The sequence below is a fragment of the Cydia pomonella genome, chromosome 21 (assembly GCF_033807575.1).
Source record: "Cydia pomonella isolate Wapato2018A chromosome 21, ilCydPomo1, whole genome shotgun sequence".
In the NCBI taxonomy this organism is placed as follows: domain Eukaryota; kingdom Metazoa; phylum Arthropoda; class Insecta; order Lepidoptera; family Tortricidae; genus Cydia; species Cydia pomonella.
The window spans coordinates 15,901,287-15,922,047 of record NC_084723.1 but is presented as its reverse complement, the minus strand read 5'-3'; the positions used below and the strand labels follow the sequence as shown (position 1 = coordinate 15,922,047).

The following is a 20,761-nucleotide window of genomic DNA, read 5'->3' as shown; positions in this document are numbered from 1 at the left end:
CCATTTTATGAATGTAAAATAATTATAACAGACTGACTTAAATGTAAGAGTTATTATGAAACAGAAAACTTAATTCAAAGTATGTTAGGACTTTAAACACACACGCACACACGCGCATACGCGCACTTTTGTTAGTGTCTGATATGTTAATTTTATCTTTTTATTTCTATTTAAATTTAAAAAATGTTGTTCTATTACTAATTAAGGAAGAGCGTTGCCTCTTAACAGTCTTAACACAGGTATTTGTTACTCAAAAAGAGGCGCCAACACTTACAACTGTATAAGTAATTCTTAAACAGAATAAACAATTTTCCATTTTCATATCTATAAAAGTTTGTAAATAGGTATGTATTTCGAACACGTGGAGGCCCTTTTGACACTTATGAAATATAAGGGGTACACCTAGCGGATGCAGCCCTTGCCCGTATCACGGGACGCACGCAGAGCCAGCCCCGTGCCCCGTGCCCCGTGCCCCGTGAGCCCCGCCAGGGTGTAAGCCTGTTGGGATTATTGATAGTTGATGGAATCTAAAATGAACCAGGCTATATTGGGTGAGAGCGATGGACTACATATAATTATTATTATAGTTGGTTATTATTTACCACTAAGTTAAGACAACATTTTTAGTGTTCCGTACCTCGAAAGGAAAAAACGGAACCCTTATAGGATCACTTTGTTGTCCGTCCATCCGTCTGTCTGTCTGTCAAGACCTTTTTTCTCAGGAACGCGTGGAGGTATCAAACTGGAATTTATATCAAAATGCTCAGGTCTACTCGATTGTCGTGATGGGTGAGCTTTTAGTTATATAATACCTTCAGGTTTGAACGGAACCCTCAGTGCGCGAGTCCGATTCGCACTTGGCGGTTTTTATTTGTAAATACTCACATACCCAATAAAAATTGATCTAATATTTATTTGTATTTTATTAAGATTAACCATTTGAACGAACAAGACGCCAACAGCCGCTACAGCCCAATATGAACCTTCGTGCATTTCGAGAAGGTTCACGACACGCGCCGCAAACTATAGTCATTAGCCGTGGCACTTTTATTGCGTAACAACAGAGAAATGGAAATGGGTCACTTCATATGTTAAGTGTGGAGGAATACCATCCTATTGTGTCTTGATAAAGTTGATAAAGCTTTCAATAGCAACATTTTAAAATAAAAACCGGCCAAGAGCATGTCGGGCCACGCCCAGTGTAGGGTTCCGTAGTTACTCTTCCGTCACAATAAGCTAAACTGGAGCTTAAAGTATAGTAAATTGTTAACCAAGGGATGAAACAGTACCTTTCACGCGAGTTAAACAAATAGGCAAATTTGCATAATCAGTACCTAAAATAAGTCTTATTACTATGGGAGAAACTTTTTGCGATAACTCAAAAACAGCTAAACTGATCATGTCCGCTATAGTTTTCATTTAATGTCTTTCTTAAGCTCTACTTCCACGATTTATTTCATATTTTTTGGACCTATGGTTCAAAAGTTAGAGGGGGGGGACACATTTTTTTTCTTTCGGAGCGATTATCTCCGAATACATTCACTTTATCAAAAAATGTTTGTTGAAGACCCTCATTAGTTTTGAAAGACCTTTCCAACGATACCCCACACTGTAGGGTTGAAGCAAAAAAAAAATTCACCCCCACTTTACGTGTAGGGGAGGTACCCCAAAAAAAATTAAATTTTTATATTTTATTGTACGACTTTGTCGGCTTTATTGATTTATATATCCATGCCGAATTTCAGCTTTCTAACACTAACGACCACGGAGCAAAGCCTCGGACAGACAGACAGACGGACATGGCGAAATTATAAGGGTTCCTAGTTGACTACGGAACCCTAAAAAAGGGAGGTATGGGCATTGTGAATGTCATCTCGCTTTGTTTGGTAGGGCACAGCGCAGCCATTCATTCCAGATCTAGAGCAGAGCCCAACTGGGGAAGTACCTCCACCTTGCAGAAAACAGCAGCCAAATAACACTAGACCCTACTCATAGTGTTGTGTTCCTTCCGGTGAGTAAGGTTGGCAAAGCTCAACGGGGGGGTTTAGGGTCGGCAACGCGCATGGAACTCCTCTGGAGTTGCAGGCGTACATAGGCTACGGAGACTGCTTACCATCAGGCGGGCCGTATGCTTGTTTGACACCGACGTAGTATAAAAAAAAATAGAAAGCGAAGGCTGTTTTTGATTCTACGTCACGGTACATCACGAGGTGAAAGTAAAACTCTGCCATTGGACGCCGGCAACCTGTGGCGGTCAAGCGACCAATCACGCTCGCGGCCTTGCCCGCGCCGCAGCCGACGAGAAAGCACTGACAACTTGACAAGTCAGCTGTCAAGTTGAAGTTGAAATCGGAAGTCTGCGCGAGAGTTGCGAAAACTTCGTACAAATAATGACCTTTGCGTAGAAAGTTAGGAACAATAAAAACTAGTGTTAAGGATTAACGCTAAGTGTAACAATGTATTTAGCATGGCTAACGTTTCTAGTGCTGGCTACAGGTAAGTTGTCGAGCTTTAGTGTGCGACTTTCTCTGTGTGTTTTGGTGTTATTGACGTTATTGAGTGTTGGTGTTTGCAGAGGGCTGGGCACAGGACGACGACGACGGGCCCTATCGCGGCAAGCTGCTCGGGAAACTCAACTCCTACCATCACCAGGTACCACTTCACTTTATACTTAAACACTTTAATAGTTACTTAATACTTTGTAACGAAAATACAACAAGTGATGACTAAGTTTCCAATTAATTTGAATCATTAACTAATGAAAACTTGTTATCGAGTAGATTGCTTAAAAACGTGGCTAGTTGCAGTTGTCCAGGTTAACCAAAATTTTCCGAGGTCTGTGCACATGCATAAATCTGTCTTTTTTTAGGGTTCCGTACCCAAAGGGTCAAACGGGACCTTATTACTGAGACTCCGCTGTCCGTCCGTCCATCCTTCCGTTCGTCTGTCACCAGGCTGTATCTCATGAACCGTGATAGTTAGCCAGTTGAAATTTCTACAGATTATGTATTTCTGTTGCCGCTATAACAACAAATACTAAAAACAGAATAAAATAAATATTTCTTTGCAATCTCGAGGTTCTCATCCAATCACCGAAGTTAAGCAACGTCGGGCGGGGGTCAGTACTTGGATAGGTGACCGTTTTTATAAATAATGGTATGGAACCCTTCCTGTGCGAGTCTGACTCGCACTTGGCCGTTTTTTTTTTAATTCAGCAAACTACTTTGGTCTTGTGATTGAGAATGTATGTGTGTCACTTTATTTCACTTCAACAGGTTTACATAAAACAGACAAAACAAAAATTCAAATGTTATCTATGAAGGCGAACTTACCCCTAAAAGGGATCTCTCCCAGCTAACCTTTGAGAAAATGTGAAAGGATCTAACAAGTGAAACACAATTTAATATGAACAATAGTAATATAAGAAATCTTGTGCTGCTATAGGACTTAATAGCCATCAATGGGGATGTGGGACCCCATAAAAATAATTATTTATTATTAAAAACCCACAAGCGCGACAAACATCTACAACAGATGATGTGGCCAATGATGAGCAATATGAGAATTTTAAATATGAGAGCAATAAAAAAAATAAGTGAAAAACCGTTCTACTATATATCTGAGTTGTAGGTCTATTATTATTTCCCCAATTAATAATTTAGTTAAAAAAAGCATCAAAATTTTCTATTATCCTTTGTGATGACTGTCTGCAGGTGACGGGTGAGGTGTATGCAGTGGATGACTGGACGCTGCTGCTGGTGAACTTCAACTATGATGGTACAGGGGACGACACGTTCTTCTGGGCTGGTGACTCAGCACGCCCTGGCCCGCAGGGCTTCATTGTGCCTGATGAACATGGCAAGTATGTTTGTTATTACTTTTTTTTTAATTTTGACTTACCACTTACTGTATAAAATCAGAACATGCCTTATATCAGGCTCCTAAGTTTCTATTATTATTATTATTTAATAAACAGGTAGGCAGTTTTGACAACTGATATGACCTGTATCCAGTATTCATAAAGATAATTATCATGAACGAGTAGTAGATATAATATGCTTGTCTAATTTATTTTTAAACTGGTTCACATTTTGTTCTAAAACCACATGTTCTGGGAGTTTGTTCCAAGCCCTCATCACTTTTGTATGTACAATTCATGCGACCATTTCAGATGTATTCCTGATTTGGTTGCCTGTTAGTCTGTGACACTATTTTAGGGTGCATTTCATAGTTGTGTCCAGTTGCATAGTGTAAAGACTCCGACCATGCTGAGTTTGCATTGATTTAACAGTGAAAATGCAAGAATAAATAATAATAATATTGCCTTTATTTCCATGACTTTCACAGTACAGTATTCATACACATGACAGTATTCATAAAGATAATTATCATGAACGAGTAGTAGATATAATATGCTTGTCTAATTTATTTTTAAACTGGTTCACATTTTGTTCTAAAACCACATGTTCTGGGAGTTTGTTCCAAGCCCTCATCACTTTTGTATGTACAATTCATGCGACCATTTCAGATGTATTCCTGATTTGGTTGCCTGTTAGTCTGTGACACTATTTTAGGGTGCATTTCATAGTTGTGTCCAGTTGCATAGTGTAAAGACTCCGACCATGCTGAGTTTGCATTGATTTAACAGTGAAAATGCAAGAATAAATAATAATAATATTGCCTTTATTTCCATGACTTTACATACAAAAAGTTAAAAACATAGAACATTTTTATATATTAAGACATGGCCCCTTTTTGGGCGTAGGCCTCCTCCAACTGTCTCCAATCATTCCGGTATTTTGCTTTCTCCATTCAATCCATCCCCGCTATATTTTTGATGTTGTTGACCCAACGGTCATTTGGCTTTCCTGGTCTCCTTTTGCCACTTGGACCCATCCATGTAGTGACGCGTTTTGTCCATTTGTTATTTGTTGACCTGGTAAGATGTCCTGCCTATTTCCATTTCATCCTTTGCGCGAGTTGTACTGCATCTATTATTTTAGTTTTCATACATATGTTTTCACTTTTTTATTTGTCTCTTAAGTATTACTCCTAGGATGCTTCGTTCCACAGCACGCTGGCAGGAGCGTATTTTGTGATATCCCATAGAAGTGATAGAAGAGCCATACTTACATTACTTATGTAGCACTTGGCAAAACAACATGGTTGGTGTACGGTCTACATACCGCACATTGCCATCTCAGCTAAAAACAACATGGTTGGTGTACGGTCTACATACCGCACATTGCCATCTCAGCGAAAACAACATGGTTGGTGTACGGTCTACATACCGCACATTGCCATCTCAGCGAAAACAACATGGTTGGTGTACGGTCTACATACCGCACATTGCCATCTCAGCGAAAACAACATGGTTGGTGTACGGTCTACATACCGCACATTGCCATCTCAGCGAAATGACTTACAATTGCGTAAAGCAATAAAATACGAGCCAGTTCACGTTCATCATTAGAAACCGTCACGCGTGTCCTCATTAAAACTATCATACACAATATCGCGCTTTTATAGTTAATGTATTTTTGTATGAATAAAGTGTTTACTTTAAGCAATATTGTGAGTTATCATTAAATCCAGCAACAACATAATATAATTGGTGTATGAAGCACTAGCAGCAGTAGCAGCCCATACAGTTGGACTCTATAGCCCTATAGTTCTTTGGATTCATATTTTGTTGTATTTTAAAGCATATTAGTGTTTTCTATGGTGATAGACTACTGCTGGCTTATACATCCTACAGAACCAACATTTTGGAGCGGTACTACAACGCCGAGGTTCGCATCTCGCTGCCAGAGGGAAAGCGCGTGTCGCGGCTGAAGTGGTTCGCGGTGTACGACATCGCATCGCAGAACGCGTTCGGCGACGTGTACGTGCCGGACGAGTTCGAGGCGCCGGCGCCGCAGACCGCCGCGACCCTGGCCGGGACCGGCGTCTCCAGCGCCACCCTGCAGCTGCTCGACGCCAAGACTATCCTGTGAGTGCACCGTACGGGCGATTGATTTATATTAACAGCGCCATTTTGAATAATCGTTTTTTTTTTAATTGCGGAGTTATGCCTACATTTTTTCCGTTATAAGCTGTGCTCGCGAGGTCTACAGCTCACAGAGCCACTAGTACTAAATGAACAGTTAGGTGCACTAATTATACGTATTTAACCAAAGAGGGAACAATCAGCAGGAAAAGCCAGATGCTGGAGAGTCTGTCAGCCACCATGCTTTCTTTTGAATGTGTGCGTTTGAATCTTTGCTGCAAACGCTGGAGAAGCATTCCACGGGCTTGTCCCTTACAATCCCATTTTGTGTCAAATAGTTTTTGCAGCGGTGTGTGGCGTGTTGCAGGGTGCCGGAGTTCCGGTACGACGGCGCGGGCGGCGAGGCGTACTTCTGGGCCGGCGCCGGCCCGCAGCCCAGCGCGCGCGGCTTCAAGCTGCCCGACGAGTATGGATAGTGAGTATAGTACTGTACCTACTTACCAGGCTGACGCAACTAGGAACAAAAAAAGTTTTGTATGGAGTTTGTTTAGCAGATCTTTGCCAACGAAGAAAAAGAAAACGTCAGTGCTATTTATTCTGTCAAGTTTACATCAAGTCAACTGTCAGCCTAATTGTTTTGTTTGTTATGAAGGCTTCAATGATTTGTTCGGGTATTTCGTGCAATTTCTTTTTTATTTAGTGAAAAAATCGAAAATAGTGAACCGTGATCAGATTAAAGAGCGAGTTGGTTACAATGCCACCGAGAGAACGGTTTACTAAGTGTGAAATATGTGGCTAGCGAGTCACTCGAGAAAATCACAAAAAAAGGGATTTTATGGCGAAATTTCCCTTGGATGAAGTCCGCAAGTATTGCTTTAGATACTTTTGACCTTATTTTGGTGCAGCAGGCGTTAAACACATCTAAAATTTGATATTATATATTATTTTTAGTTGTGAACTAGGGATGTACTAAAACTATCGATAACTGTATGTTTATTTGTATATTGGTGTAAATAATAAGATAAAATATGTGAAATTTCCGGAAAACTTGCATGCAATATGAATATGACACATAATTAATTCGTCGAAGATTTTCAGTGGAAAATTATTTATCATCTATGCATTAATGGTCATTATTTAACTTTTTTATGTAGTAATTATTTAATATATTAACCTGAAATGTAAGTAAATTAATTTCTGTTTTTATGATAAATAAAAAATATTATAGGACATTATTACACAAATTGACTTAGACCCATAGTAAGCTCAATAAGGCATGTGTTGTGGATACTTAGACAACGATATATACATATAAATACATAGAAAACACCCATGACTCAGGAACAAATATTCATGCTCATCAGGTTGTGCTATCGCTAGTGGCGGGAAGTTCAAGGCCGCTGACCCGAAGTTACCAATGTTTATAACAAAAGTACACCCCGATACAACTGAGCAAAACATAGTAGACTATATTTACGATAAGACCACAGAGCGAATTACTTTAGAAAAGCTCTCAATTAGAAAAGAAAAGGATCACAACGCATATAAGTTTTGGGTACCTAAAAGTAAGTTAGACTTGTTTTTGAATGAGTCGTTATGGCCTCAAGGTGTAATTTTTAGAAGATTTGTGAATTTTAAATTCAGAAAAATGGAAGGGACTGGCAATACGGCCCTTGGCGGCGCGAATGAACAATTAAATGGGAGATAACAACTCTTTATATAAATTAGTTACCTTTAATTGTAAGGGTGTAAAACGGTCGATCGATAGTGTACGACAATTATGTCAAACATCGGACATAATTGCACTACAGGAGTTATGGCTTATGCCGGATAGTATCTCATTTCTTGGCAGCATCGATGATAATTTCGGCTATACTGGAACATCGGCAATCGATACTACGACCGGTATGCTGCAGGGCCGACCATACGGAGGAGTCGCGCTACTTTGGAATAAAGCGGTGTTTCGTGACGTATCCATAGTGCAATGTGGTAATCCGCGAGTGTGTGGTATCAGTGTATCGCTCGGGCAAAGATCATTCCTGGTGCTAAATGTTTATATGCCAACAGACAAACTGGACAACTTGAATGAATTTACGGACTGTCTTGCGCTGGTAAGTGCTATTGTTAATAGTAATAACGCCGAATCGGTTTACATTCTTGGAGACTATAATGCTCACCCGGGTGAGCGCTTTTACAACGAACTGGCTTGCTTTTGTACCGATCAAGAGTGGGTTTGTGCGGACGTTGAAGCACTGGGCCGGCAGTCTGGAACTTATACATTTATAAGTGAAGCGCACGGATCGAAAAGGTGGTTAGACCACTGTGTGACTACAAAATCTGGCGCGCCTTCTATTACCGATGTTTACGTCAAACTCGATGTCATGTGGTCCGACCATTCCCCATTAATTGTAGAATGTAATTTTAATTTTGTTAAGCCTAAAATGTTATGTAATAAAAACTTAGTAGTAAATAAAGTTATATGGGGTGAAAGAAATTCGGAACAAGTAAAATTATATAGCATCCAGTGTCATGACAGGTTAAAAGAAATAGATTTTCCAGAGCCTTTCCGGGACTGCAGTGGCCACTTGTGTAACAACCCTAGTCATCTTATCTTAATTGACAAGCTGTATAATGAAATTATAACCGCTTTGAGTGATGCTGCAACTGTTTCTTATAATTTAAAATTAGTTCGAAATAGAAAACGTGTAATAGGCTGGAATAAATATGTTAGTGCGGCTCACAGAGAGGCTAGGTGTAAGTTTAATCTGTGGAGATGGTGTGGTGAACCGAAATCGGGGCATATTTACGATGATATGCTGGAAAGTCGAAAGATTTTCAAATCGCGTTTAAAGTGGTGTCAGAAACACGAGGAGCAAATAAAAATGAATATCATTGCGGAACATCATTCTAGGCGCGATTTCCGTAGTTTTTGGAAATCTACCAATAGATTGAATGGGAAGCCCGGTCTGCCTGTGAGTGTCGATGGGGTGAGCGAAAGTGGGTCTATAGCTGAGGTATTTAGGGAACACTTTACAGTTAAGTCACCTTTAGGGCCGTCGCAGACTTGCATGGCCGACTCTGGGACCTGTGGACGGGAGACGACCGCTCAGTTTACAGCAAAGGATGTAAAAATGGCTTTAAATTCTATTTCTAGAGGGAAGTCGCCTGGCCACGACGGTCTCAGTGTTGAGCATCTGCATCATGCCGGTCCGCACGTGAGTCGAGTGCTGGCGATGTTTTACTCGTTTGTATAGGACACACTTACTTGCCGTCTGAAATGATGAAAACTGTAGTGGTTCCTATCGTAAAAAACAAAACAGGTGATGTGAGCGATAAGTGTAACTATAGGCCCATTTCGCTTGCCACCATAGTGGCGAAGGTGCTAGACGGTCTGCTCAATTTCCAACTAGACAGGTGTTTAAAAATTCACGACAATCAGTTTGGGTTTAAACCAGGCCTGTCGACCGAAACCGCTATTTTGGCATTGAAACAGACCGTTAGGTACTACACAGACCGCCGAACAGCTGTCTATGCCTGTTTCTTAGACCTTTCAAAGGCATTCGACCTTGTGCACTATAACATCTTGTGGCAGAAGCTTGACGACATCAACTTGCCAGCTGACATTAGTGGGATTTTTAAATTCTGGTACCACAACCAGGTTAATGTCGTCAGATGGTCGGAATCTTTTTCTCAGCCATATGGACTGGAATGTGGTGTACGCCAAGGTGGGTTAACCTCACCGAGGCTATTCAACCTATATATAAACGCACTGATAGAGGAGCTCAGTAATACTCGTATTGGCTGCCATATCGATGGAGTTTGCGTAAATAATCTGAGCTACGCCGACGATATGGTGTTGCTGAGTGCCTCGGCGTGCGGACTGGCTAAGCTCATCTCTATATGTGAGAAATACGCTTCTAGCCATGGTTTGCTGTATAATGTAAACAAAAGCGAATGCGTTGTCTTTAAGGCCAGAGGTAAAGCTACACCCAAGTTTCCAAGTGTCAAACTAAATAGCCATCCGCTACGAATAGCGGATCAATTTAAATATTTGGGACACATGGTTACCTCTGACCTTAAGGACGACGTAGATATTGAACGCGAACGCAGAGCGTTGTCCGTCAGAGCTAATATGATAGCTCGCAGGTTTGCTCACTGTTCCAAAGATGTAAAGGTCACCCTTTTTAGGGCTTACTGTACAACCTTCTACACAAGCAACCTGTGGGCTGATTATACTCGTAAACGGTACAGCGCTCTGCGTGTTCAATATAATAACGCTTTCAGAGTGCTGATGGGTCTGCCCGAATTCTGTAGTGCATCGGGGATGTTCGCGGAGGCGCGGGTAGACTGCTTCTACACCACCATGCGCAAGCGAGCGACATCCCTTGTGCGCAGAGTGAGGGCCAGCTCCAACAGCATTCTGAGTATGTTAGCAAAAAGATTGGATTGCATGTATTTGAATAACTGCTGCTTGATACACGCACGCAGTAATAAATAATTGTACAGTGTAGTTATTAAGTATAGTTATGTATAGATAGTTATAGTTCTAACACTTGGATAAGATTTACTAACACAATGATCCCCGATGGTCTTAAATAAAGAAATAATAATAAAAAATAATAATAATCACACAAATAAATGCCCGTACCAGGATTTGAACCTGGGACAATCGGCTTCATAGGCAGGGTTACTGCCCACTAGGCCAGACCAGATCTCAGATCTCATGATTAACAGACATATAAATAAATACATAAAACGTTAGAGCATTGATAAAGGGTTGTTGATAACGGGATGCCAAAAAACATGATTTATAGATAGCGCTAAATAATTAGATGATCATCTCATTAGCAAACACTAGGAATATAAACTGTAGATATAGTCATGTTTATCTAAGGCGGTATGTTTTCAGATGGAGGCAGTGGGTCAAATTTGTTGAGAAACGAAGACCTGATACACCTTCCCATAGAAAAGCCCCTTTCCAACATAAGGTTTTGTAAAACAAATCGGGTCCACATTAAGCCCGACCACGTATTAGTCCACTCATAGAACTATCCACATAATATACAACTTAAATGTGGACTCGATCCTAACCTGATTTCGAGTACAAAATTTGTAGACAGGAGCCTATGTTTCAACACTCCTCATTTTATCGGTATCGATAAGAAACGCAAGCGTGTTGTTGGTACTATGGTTCTTTGACAGTTCTTTGTCGTATAGTTTGGTAATGATTTGCGAAACAAACTGATTCCACTCGCTAGTATGGGAGTCCCGTCTCTTAAAACGTAGTGATTATATGCTCTTTGCTACTTACCTAGTACTGAACAGCCAACACCTAAATCTTCTTAAAAAAAGGCACTTAGAAATATCACCTGGAAATACACCATGGGCTGGTAAAACCCGACAGATTTTATACGAGTAGGTGTATTACAGACCGCATTTAAAGACTAAAACGTCATACAAAGTTTTCTGAAATCGGTCTTGTTTTAGAGATATTGACAATTCTTGTAAAAAAATCGTTTCTGTAATAAATAACTTAGTGAAAAGTGGCTGTGACATAATCGGACAGACAGACGGACATGACGAATCTATAAGGGTTCCATTTTTTGCCATTTGGCTACGGAACCCTAAAAAACGGCTGCGACGCTGCCACTATGTGACTTGGATTAGACATATCAACTAACAGACATTGAAGTTTTAAAGGAAAGTCGCAATTTATTATCTATAAATAAATAAAACTACTTATTCGTTGAAATGTTTTTTTCGCTAAGATGTAAAAACGTGTCGTATACAGAAAAAGAAAAAAAAAATTTCGCAAAAAAAAGACTACGTACGTAGACGTACTTTTTCGCTCTGTTGAGCACCCCGAGCTTCTGAGAGGCCAGTTTGGCTTTGAGTTCCAAACGACCCCAACACTGGACTTCGTTCGTAATAATCGTAATGCCGTTACCGAGTAACCGAGTTCTCTAACGGATGATAATAGAGAAACATATCATTCAACAGCGACGTCAAGGGTTTTCATCTCAGCTGTGTGGTTAATTTAAAAAGACTGACAAAATAGTTGCATAACCGTGAGCTCCTGAATTCCTGATGCCACTTTTCGGTACGGAGTGAAACATTTCGAGCGATTTTCGAATTAATATACGTGAAATACGTTTTAATATATGTATATAGTACCTTCATCTTATGAATGAATATTTAGTGCCAATATTTACTCGGTTTTCATACAGCATCGCGTAGGTCACGTGGTTTATGTTCATTAATGTGATATAGTCTTCAAAGCGCTATGTGTATGTGTCCAGCCTGGAGCCGATCCCCGCGTATCGCGGCGCGGACGTGCGCCTGACGCTGCCGGGCGCGCACACCCTCTTCACAATCAGCTGGCTCGCCGTGTGGGACGCGGCCTCGCGTCGCGCGCTCGCCTCCGTGCTGCTGCCGGAGCGGCCCAACGTGCCCCCGGCGCTCACCACCCTCCACCCGCACAGGTCGCTGTAGAGCCATATGTAGAGTAGCCGCACACCCTCTTCACAATCAGCTGGCTCGCCGTGTGGGACGCGGCCTCGCGTCGCGCGCTCGCCTCCGTGCTGCTGCCGGAGCGGCCCAACGTGCCCCCGGCGCTCACCACCCTCCACCCGCACAGGTCGCTGTAGAGCCATATGTAGAGTAGCCGCACACCCTCTTCACAATCAGCTGGCTCGCCGTGTGGGACGCGGCCTCGCGTCGCGCGCTCCGCCTCCGTGCTGCTGCCGGAGCGGCCCAACGTGCCCCCGGCGCTCACCACCCTCCACCCGCACAGGTCGCTGTAGAGCCATATGTAGAGTAGCCGCACACCCTCTTCACAATCAGCTGGCTCGCCGTGTGGGACGCGGCCTCGCGTCGCGCGCTCGCCTCCGTGCTGCTGCCGGAGCGGCCCAACGTGCCCCCGGCGCTCACCACCCTCCACCCGCACAGGTCGCTGTAGAGCCATATGTAGAGTAGCCGCACACCCTCTTCACAATCAGCTGGCTCGCCGTGTGGGACGCGGCCTCGCGTCGCGCGCTCGCCTCCGTGCTGCTGCCGGAGCGGCCCAACGTGCCCCCGGCGCTCACCACCCTCCACCCGCACAGGTCGCTGTAGAGCCATATGTAGAGTAGCCGCACACCCTCTTCACAATCAGCTGGCTCGCCGTGTGGGACGCGGCCTCGCGTCGCGCGCTCGCCTCCGTGCTGCTGCCGGAGCGGCCCAACGTGCCCCCGGCGCTCACCACCCTCCACCCGCACAGGTCGCTGTAGAGCCATATGTAGAGTAGCCGCACACCCTCTTCACAATCAGCTGGCTCGCCGTGTGGGACGCGGCCTCGCGTCGCGCGCTCGCCTCCGTGCTGCTGCCGGAGCGGCCCAACGTGCCCCCGGCGCTCACCACCCTCCACCCGCACAGGTCGCTGTAGAGCCATATGTAGAGTAGCCGCACACCCTCTTCACAATCAGCTGGCTCGCCGTGTGGGACGCGGCCTCGCGTCGCGCGCTCGCCTCCGTGCTGCTGCCGGAGCGGCCCAACGTGCCCCCGGCGCTCACCACCCTCCACCCGCACAGGTCGCTGTAGAGCCATATGTAGAGTAGCCGCACACCCTCTTCACAATCAGCTGGCTCGCCGTGTGGGACGCGGCCTCGCGTCGCGCGCTCGCCTCCGTGCTGCTGCCGGAGCGGCCCAACGTGCCCCCGGCGCTCACCACCCTCCACCCGCACAGGTCGCTGTAGAGCCATATGTAGAGTAGCCGCACACCCTCTTCACAATCAGCTGGCTCGCCGTGTGGGACGCGGCCTCGCGTCGCGCGCTCGCCTCCGTGCTGCTGCCGGAGCGGCCCAACGTGCCCCCGGCGCTCACCACCCTCCACCCGCACAGGTCGCTGTAGAGCCATATGTAGAGTAGCCGCACACCCTCTTCACAATCAGCTGGCTCGCCGTGTGGGACGCGGCCTCGCGTCGCGCGCTCGCCTCCGTGCTGCTGCCGGAGCGGCCCAACGTGCCCCCGGCGCTCACCACCCTCCACCCGCACAGGTCGCTGTAGAGCCATATGTAGAGTAGCCGCACACCCTCTTCACAATCAGCTGGCTCGCCGTGTGGGACGCGGCCTCGCGTCGCGCGCTCGCCTCCGTGCTGCTGCCGGAGCGGCCCAACGTGCCCCCGGCGCTCACCACCCTCCACCCGCACAGGTCGCTGTAGAGCCATATGTAGAGTAGCCGCACACCCTCTTCACAATCAGCTGGCTCGCCGTGTGGGACGCGGCCTCGCGTCGCGCGCTCGCCTCCGTGCTGCTGCCGGAGCGGCCCAACGTGCCCCCGGCGCTCACCACCCTCCACCCGCACAGGTCGCTGTAGAGCCATATGTAGAGTAGCCGCACACCCTCTTCACAATCAGCTGGCTCGCCGTGTGGGACGCGGCCTCGCGTCGCGCGCTCGCCTCCGTGCTGCTGCCGGAGCGGCCCAACGTGCCCCCGGCGCTCACCACCCTCCACCCGCACAGGTCGCTGTAAAGCCATATGTAGAGAAGCCGCACACCCTCTTTACAATCAGCTGGCTCGCCGTGTGGGACGCGGCCTCGCGTCGCGCGCTCGCCTCCGTGCTGCTGCCGGAGCGGCCCAACGTGCCCCCGACGCTCACCACCCTCCACCCGCACAGGTCGCTGTAGAGCCATATGTAGAGTAGCCGCACACGCTGTTCACGATAACCTTCGTGTTTGGTCATGGCTAAACTCTATGGGTACTATCCACATCTTTACCCTACTCTTTATGCACTGGGATTGGTAAACTATACTTCACTAGAGTGCAGAAGGAATATGTCCCTCATAAAGTTCTTCTCTCCTTTAATACGCGGCGAAATTATTAACCCTTCTTTGTTGTCTCTCATTTCACTCAAAGTGCGTCCTATCACTGGCATAGAATTCCGTCTCCGTCGTCAAATTATTGGTTATCCCAGTGGCACGAACTCCTTGCTCTCTCTCCACTGCCCCATGCCTTAACTCTGCTCGATGATATACTGGACAGCGACAGCAAACGGGATATGTTCTACAGCACTGAATCGCAATGTCTTTCGATTAGCAGCTTGGAGTCTATCACGACTTAAGTTCCATTCACTCGTGATGTTATGTTAACATTACTCTTGATCTAAGTTGTTATGTTTATAATACCCTCCTGCACAATTAACATGTATAACCTGACTGTCAGTGTTCATTTAAGGAATAATAAATTCCATCAAAACCGTTTTCATGTAAAATGTTGCCAAGAGGTGTCGGTAATTAATTTGTATATGTAAGTAATATTGTTATCAATGAAAGAAATCAAACTAGTACATTACGATACAAGTGCGAAAAATAGGAAATTCGAAATGAGTGGCGATAAATTAAAACACGACCGAAGGGAGTGTTTTAAATCGACACGAGTTGCGAATTACCTATTCGCACATGTATCGTACAACGTTTTACAGTACATATAGCCCTTTAAAATGTTCGACACAGTAACGTAATATGCTACTTCTCGCACTAGTGCTATAAAGTAGCCCCATATGTACTGTAAATTATTTTACGGTTGAATAAGTAATGTGTTGGTTTGTTTAGGTCGACGCTGCCGGCGTGCCGCCAGCTGCACCGCGACCTGCAGGCCAGCTGGGAGGTGTTCGGCAACCAGCTCACCATACAACTCGCCGGCAAGGTAGCCTCACACTCCTTTTCATAGTACCATTTTTCCTACATTATTAGGCGGGTCCACACAGAGCGAGCATATACGCGCGAGGCAATTTCCTCGCGCACAAAACGGCCAGTGTAGACGTGCCTCGGCCGAGCGCACGTTTCCCTCGGGCGAGCGCGACCTTGGCCGAGGCGCTCGGTGTCGGTTTGTCGGCATGCTCAAAGGCGCCTCAGTCGTTTGCCGCGTGCCGGTCGGGACGTGTTTGTTTGGTTGCGCGTGGTTATTTTATTCCGTACACCAAATTGGAAAATATGAATAAATACCAATGTTGCAAGTTAATATACTTTTATGTAGCAAATACATGATATAGTATGCTAGAGATCCCAACTATATGAATAGGGGAATTAGAGACGATTGATGTTTCATTTGATTGTAAATTTAATAAATAGACGGAGATTGGTGTAAGAGTTTTCCATCGCTAAATATCGCTGCTTGGGAAGCACCATCTCCCTGAAAGTGATACCTCTCTTCAATTTGTATTTGCCATTTAAGTTTTACGTGTAATTGTGAACATAACAAGTCGAATCACTCCTTTTTAGGGTTCCGTAGCCAAATGGCAAAAAACGGAACCCTTATAGATTCGTCATGTCCGTCTGTCTGTCCGTTTATGTCACAGCCACTTTTTTCCGAAACTATAAGAACTATTCTGTTCAAACTTGGTAAGTAGATGTATTCTATAAACCGCATTAAGATTTTCACACAAAAATAGAAAAAAAAACAATAAATTTTGAGGGTTCCCCATACTTAGAACTGAAACTCAATATTTTTTCTTTTCATCAAACCCATACGTGTGGGGTATTTATGAAAAATATATGATGTACATTACCATGCAAATTTCCACCGAAAATTGGTTTGAACGAGATCTAGTAAGTAGTTTTTTTTAATACGTCATAAACTAAAAAAAAAAAATTCATCAAACCCATACGTGTGGGGTATCTATGGATAGGTCTTCAAAAATTATATTACTTACTTACTCCGTTGGCTCAGCGACCCAAAATGAGACTTGGCCTCCGACACAAGACAGCGCCACTTTTCTCGGTCCTGTGCGACCTCTCGCCAATTGTCGACTCGAAGCTCGCGCAGATCCGCCTCCACCATGTCGCTCCAGCGATACCTAGGGCGTCCGATAGGACGTCCTCCTGCTAGGCGACCCAGGTACGCTCTTTTTACGTAAAATTATATTGAGGTTTCTAATATCATTTTTTTCTAAAATGAATAGTTTGCGCGAGAGACACTTCCAAAGTGATAAAATGTGTGTGTCTATTTGTAGATCGGCGATAACGAGTACATGGCGTTCGGGATCTCGGGGTCGGCCAGCCGCTCGCAGATGGAGGGCGCGGACGTGGCCGTCGCCAGCTTCGAGCCGAGGTTCCAGCGCGGCCGCGCCACCGACTACAACATCACCGCTCTAGCGCCGGTCAGTGTCGGTATACAACGCTCGCAGATGGAGGGCGCGGACGTGGCCGTCGCCAGCTTCGAGCCGAGGTTCCAGCGCGGCCGCGCCACCGACTACAACATCACCGCTCTAGCGCCGGTCAGTGTCGGTACACAACGCTCGCAGATGGAGGGCGCGGACGTGGCCGTCGCCAGCTTCGAGCCGAGGTTCCAGCGCGGCCGCGCCACCGACTACAACATCACCGCTCTAGCGCCGGTCAGTGTCGGTACACAACGCTCGCAGATGGAGGGCGCGGACGTGGCCGTCGCCAGCTTCGAGCCGAGGTTCCAGCGCGGCCGCGCCACCGACTACAACATCACCGCTCTAGCGCCGGTCAGTGTCGGTACACAACGCTCGCAGATGGAGGGCGCGGACGTGGCCGTCGCCAGCTTCGAGCCGAGGTTCCAGCGCGGCCGCGCCACCGACTACAACATCACCGCTCTAGCGCCGGTCAGTGTCGGTACACAACGCTCGCAGATGGAGGGCGCGGACGTGGCCGTCGCCAGCTTCGAGCCGAGGTTCCAGCGCGGCCGCGCCACCGACTACAACATCACCGCTCTAGCGCCGGTCAGTGTCGGTACACAACGCTCGCAGATGGAGGGCGCGGACGTGGCCGTCGCCAGCTTCGAGCCGAGGTTCCAGCGCGGCCGCGCCACCGACTACAACATCACCGCTCTAGCGCCGGTCAGTGTCGGTACACAACGCTCGCAGATGGAGGGCGCGGACGTGGCCGTCGCCAGCTTCGAGCCGAGGTTCCAGCGCGGCCGCGCCACCGACTACAACATCACCGCTCTAGCGCCGGTCAGTGTCGGTACACAACGCTCGCAGATGGAGGGCGCGGACGTGGCCGTCGCCAGCTTCGAGCCGAGGTTCCAGCGCGGCCGCGCCACCGACTACAACATCACCGCTCTAGCGCCGGTCAGTGTCGGTACACAACGCTCGCAGATGGAGGGCGCGGACGTGGCCGTCGCCAGCTTCGAGCCGAGGTTCCAGCGCGGCCGCGCCACCGACTACAACATCACCGCTCTAGCGCCGGTCAGTGTCGGTACACAACGCTCGCAGATGGAGGGCGCGGACGTGGCCGTCGCCAGCTTCGAGCCGAGGTTCCAGCGCGGCCGCGCCACCGACTACAACATCACCGCTCTAGCGCCGGTCAGTGTCGGTACACAACGCTCGCAGATGGAGGGCGCGGACGTGGCCGTCGCCAGCTTCGAGCCGAGGTTCCAGCGCGGCCGCGCCACCGACTACAACATCACCGCTCTAGCGCCGGTCAGTGTCGGTACACAACGCTCGCAGATGGAGGGCGCGGACGTGGCCGTCGCCAGCTTCGAGCCGAGGGTTCCAGCGCGGCCGCGCCACCGACTACAACATCACCGCTCTAGCGCCGGTCAGTGTCGGTACACAGCGCTCGCAGATGGAGGGCGCGGACGTGGCCGTCGCCAGCTTCGAGCCGAGGTTCCAGCGGCGGCCGCGCCACCGACTACAACATCACCGCTCTAGCGCCGGTCAGTGTCGGTACACAGCGCTCGCAGATGGAGGGCGCGGACGTGGCCGTCCGCCAGCTTCGAGCCGAGGTTCCAGCGCGGCCGCGCCACCGACTACAACATCACCGCTCTAGCGCCGGTCAGTGTCGGTACACAACGCTCGCAGATGGAGGGCGCGGACGTGGCCGTCGCCAGCTTCGAGCCGAGGTTCCAGCGCGGCCGCGCCACCGACTACAACATCACCCGCTCTAGCGCCGGTCAGTGTCGGTACACAACGCTCGCAGATGGAGGGCGCGGACGTGGCCGTCGCCAGCTTCGAGCCGAGGTTACCAGCGCGGGCCGCGCCACCGACTACAAACATCACCGCTCTAGGCGCCGGTCAGTGTCGGTACACAACGCTCGCATGATGGAGGGCGCGGACGTGGCCGTCGCCAGCTTCGAGCCGCGGTTCCAGCGCGGCCGCGCCACCGACTACAACATCACCGCTCTAGCGCCGGTCAGTGTCGGTACACAACGCTCGCAGATGGAGGGCGCGGACGTGGCCGTCGCCAGCTTCGAGCCGAGGTTCCAGCGCGGCCGCGCCACCGACTACAACATCACCGCTCTAGCGCCGGTCAGTGTCGGTACACAACGCTCGCAGATGGAGGGGCGCGGACGTGGCCGTCGCCAGCTTCGAGCCGAGGTTCCAGCGCGGCCGCGCCACCGACTACAACATCACCGCTCTAGCGCCGGTCAGTGTCGGTACACAACGCTCGCAGATGGAGGGCGCGGACGTGGCCGTCGCCAGCTTCGAGCCGAGGTTCCAGCGCGGCCGCGCCACCGACTACAACATCACCGCTCTAGCGCCGGTCAGTGTCGGTACACAACGCTCGCAGATGGAGGGCGCGGACGTGGCCGTCGCCAGCTTCGAGCCGAGGTTCCAGCGCGGCCCGCGCCACCGACTACAACATCACCGCTCTAGCGCCGGTCAGTGTCGGTACACAACGCTCGCAGATGGAGGGCGCGGACGTGGCCGTCGCCAGCTTCGAGCCGAGGTTCCAGCGCGGCCGCGCCACCGACTACAACATCACCGCTCTAGCGCCGGTCAGTGTCGGTACACAACGCTCGCAGATGGAGGGCGCGGACGTGGCCGTCGCCAGCTTCGAGCCGAGGTTCCAGCGCGGCCGCGCCACCGACTACAACATCACCGCTCTAGCGCCGGTCAGTGTCGGTACACAACGCTCGCAGATGGAGGGCGCGGACGTGGCCGTCGCCAGCTTCGAGCCGAGGTTCCAGCGCGGCCCGCGCCACCGACTACAACATCACCGCTCTAGCGCCGGTCAGTGTCGGTACACAACGCTCGCAGATGGAGGGCGCGGACGTGGCCGTCGCCAGCTTCGAGCCGAGGTTCCAGCGCGGCCGCGCCACCGACTACAACATCACCGCTCTAGCGCCGGTCAGTGTCGGTTACACAACGCTCGCAGATGGAGGGCGCGGACGTGGCCGTCGCCAGCTTCGAGCCGAGGTTCCAGCGCGGCCGCGCCACCGACTACAACATCACCGCTCTAGCGCCGGTCAGTGTCGGTACACAACGCTCGCAGATGGAGGGCGCGGACGTGGCCGTCGCCAGCTTCGAGCCGAGGTTCCAGCGCGGCCGCGCCACCGACTACAACATCACCGCTCTAGCGCCGGTCAGTGTCGGTACACAACGCTCGCAGATGGAGGGCGCGGACGTGGCCGTCGCCAGCTTCGAGCCGAGGTTCCAGCGCGGCCGCGCCACCGACTACAACATCACCGCTCTAGCGCCGGTCAGTGTCGGTACACAACGCTCGCAGATGGAGGGCGCGGACGTGGCCGTCGCCAGCTTCGAGCCGAGGTTCCAGCGCGGCCGCGCCACAGACTACAACATCACCGCTCTAGCGCCGGTCAGTGTCGGTACACAACGCTCGCAGATGGAGGGCGCGGACGTGGCCGTCGCCAGCTTCGAGCCGAGGTTCCAGCGCGGCCGCGCCACCGACTACAACATCACCGCTCTAGCGCCGGTCAGTGTCGGTACACAACGCTCGCAGATGGAGGGCGCGGACGTGGCCGTCGCCAGCTTCGAGCCGAGGTTCCAGCGCGGCCGCGCCACCGACTACAACATCACCGCTCTAGCGC

General features: G+C 48.9%; 1 protein-coding gene across 1 annotated transcript in view; it reads left to right on the top strand.

Annotated features, from left to right (window-relative positions):
• The first annotated feature begins 1,065 nt into the window (after window positions 1-1,065).
• The window catches only part of LOC133529910 (protein Skeletor, isoforms B/C), a 38,424-nt gene continuing 18,728 nt past the window's right edge, over window positions 1,066-20,761 (top strand). Inside the window, exons 1-8 of the mRNA XM_061867712.1 lie at window positions 1,066-2,496; window positions 2,576-2,652; window positions 3,714-3,862; window positions 5,759-5,992; window positions 6,357-6,464; window positions 12,289-12,471; window positions 15,577-15,670; window positions 16,977-17,123. Of these exons, the coding sequence (XP_061723696.1) occupies window positions 2,457-2,496; window positions 2,576-2,652; window positions 3,714-3,862; window positions 5,759-5,992; window positions 6,357-6,464; window positions 12,289-12,471; window positions 15,577-15,670; window positions 16,977-17,123 (1,032 nt within the window). The 5' untranslated portion in view covers window positions 1,066-2,456. The remainder of the gene's footprint in view (window positions 2,497-2,575; window positions 2,653-3,713; window positions 3,863-5,758; window positions 5,993-6,356; window positions 6,465-12,288; window positions 12,472-15,576; window positions 15,671-16,976; window positions 17,124-20,761) is intronic.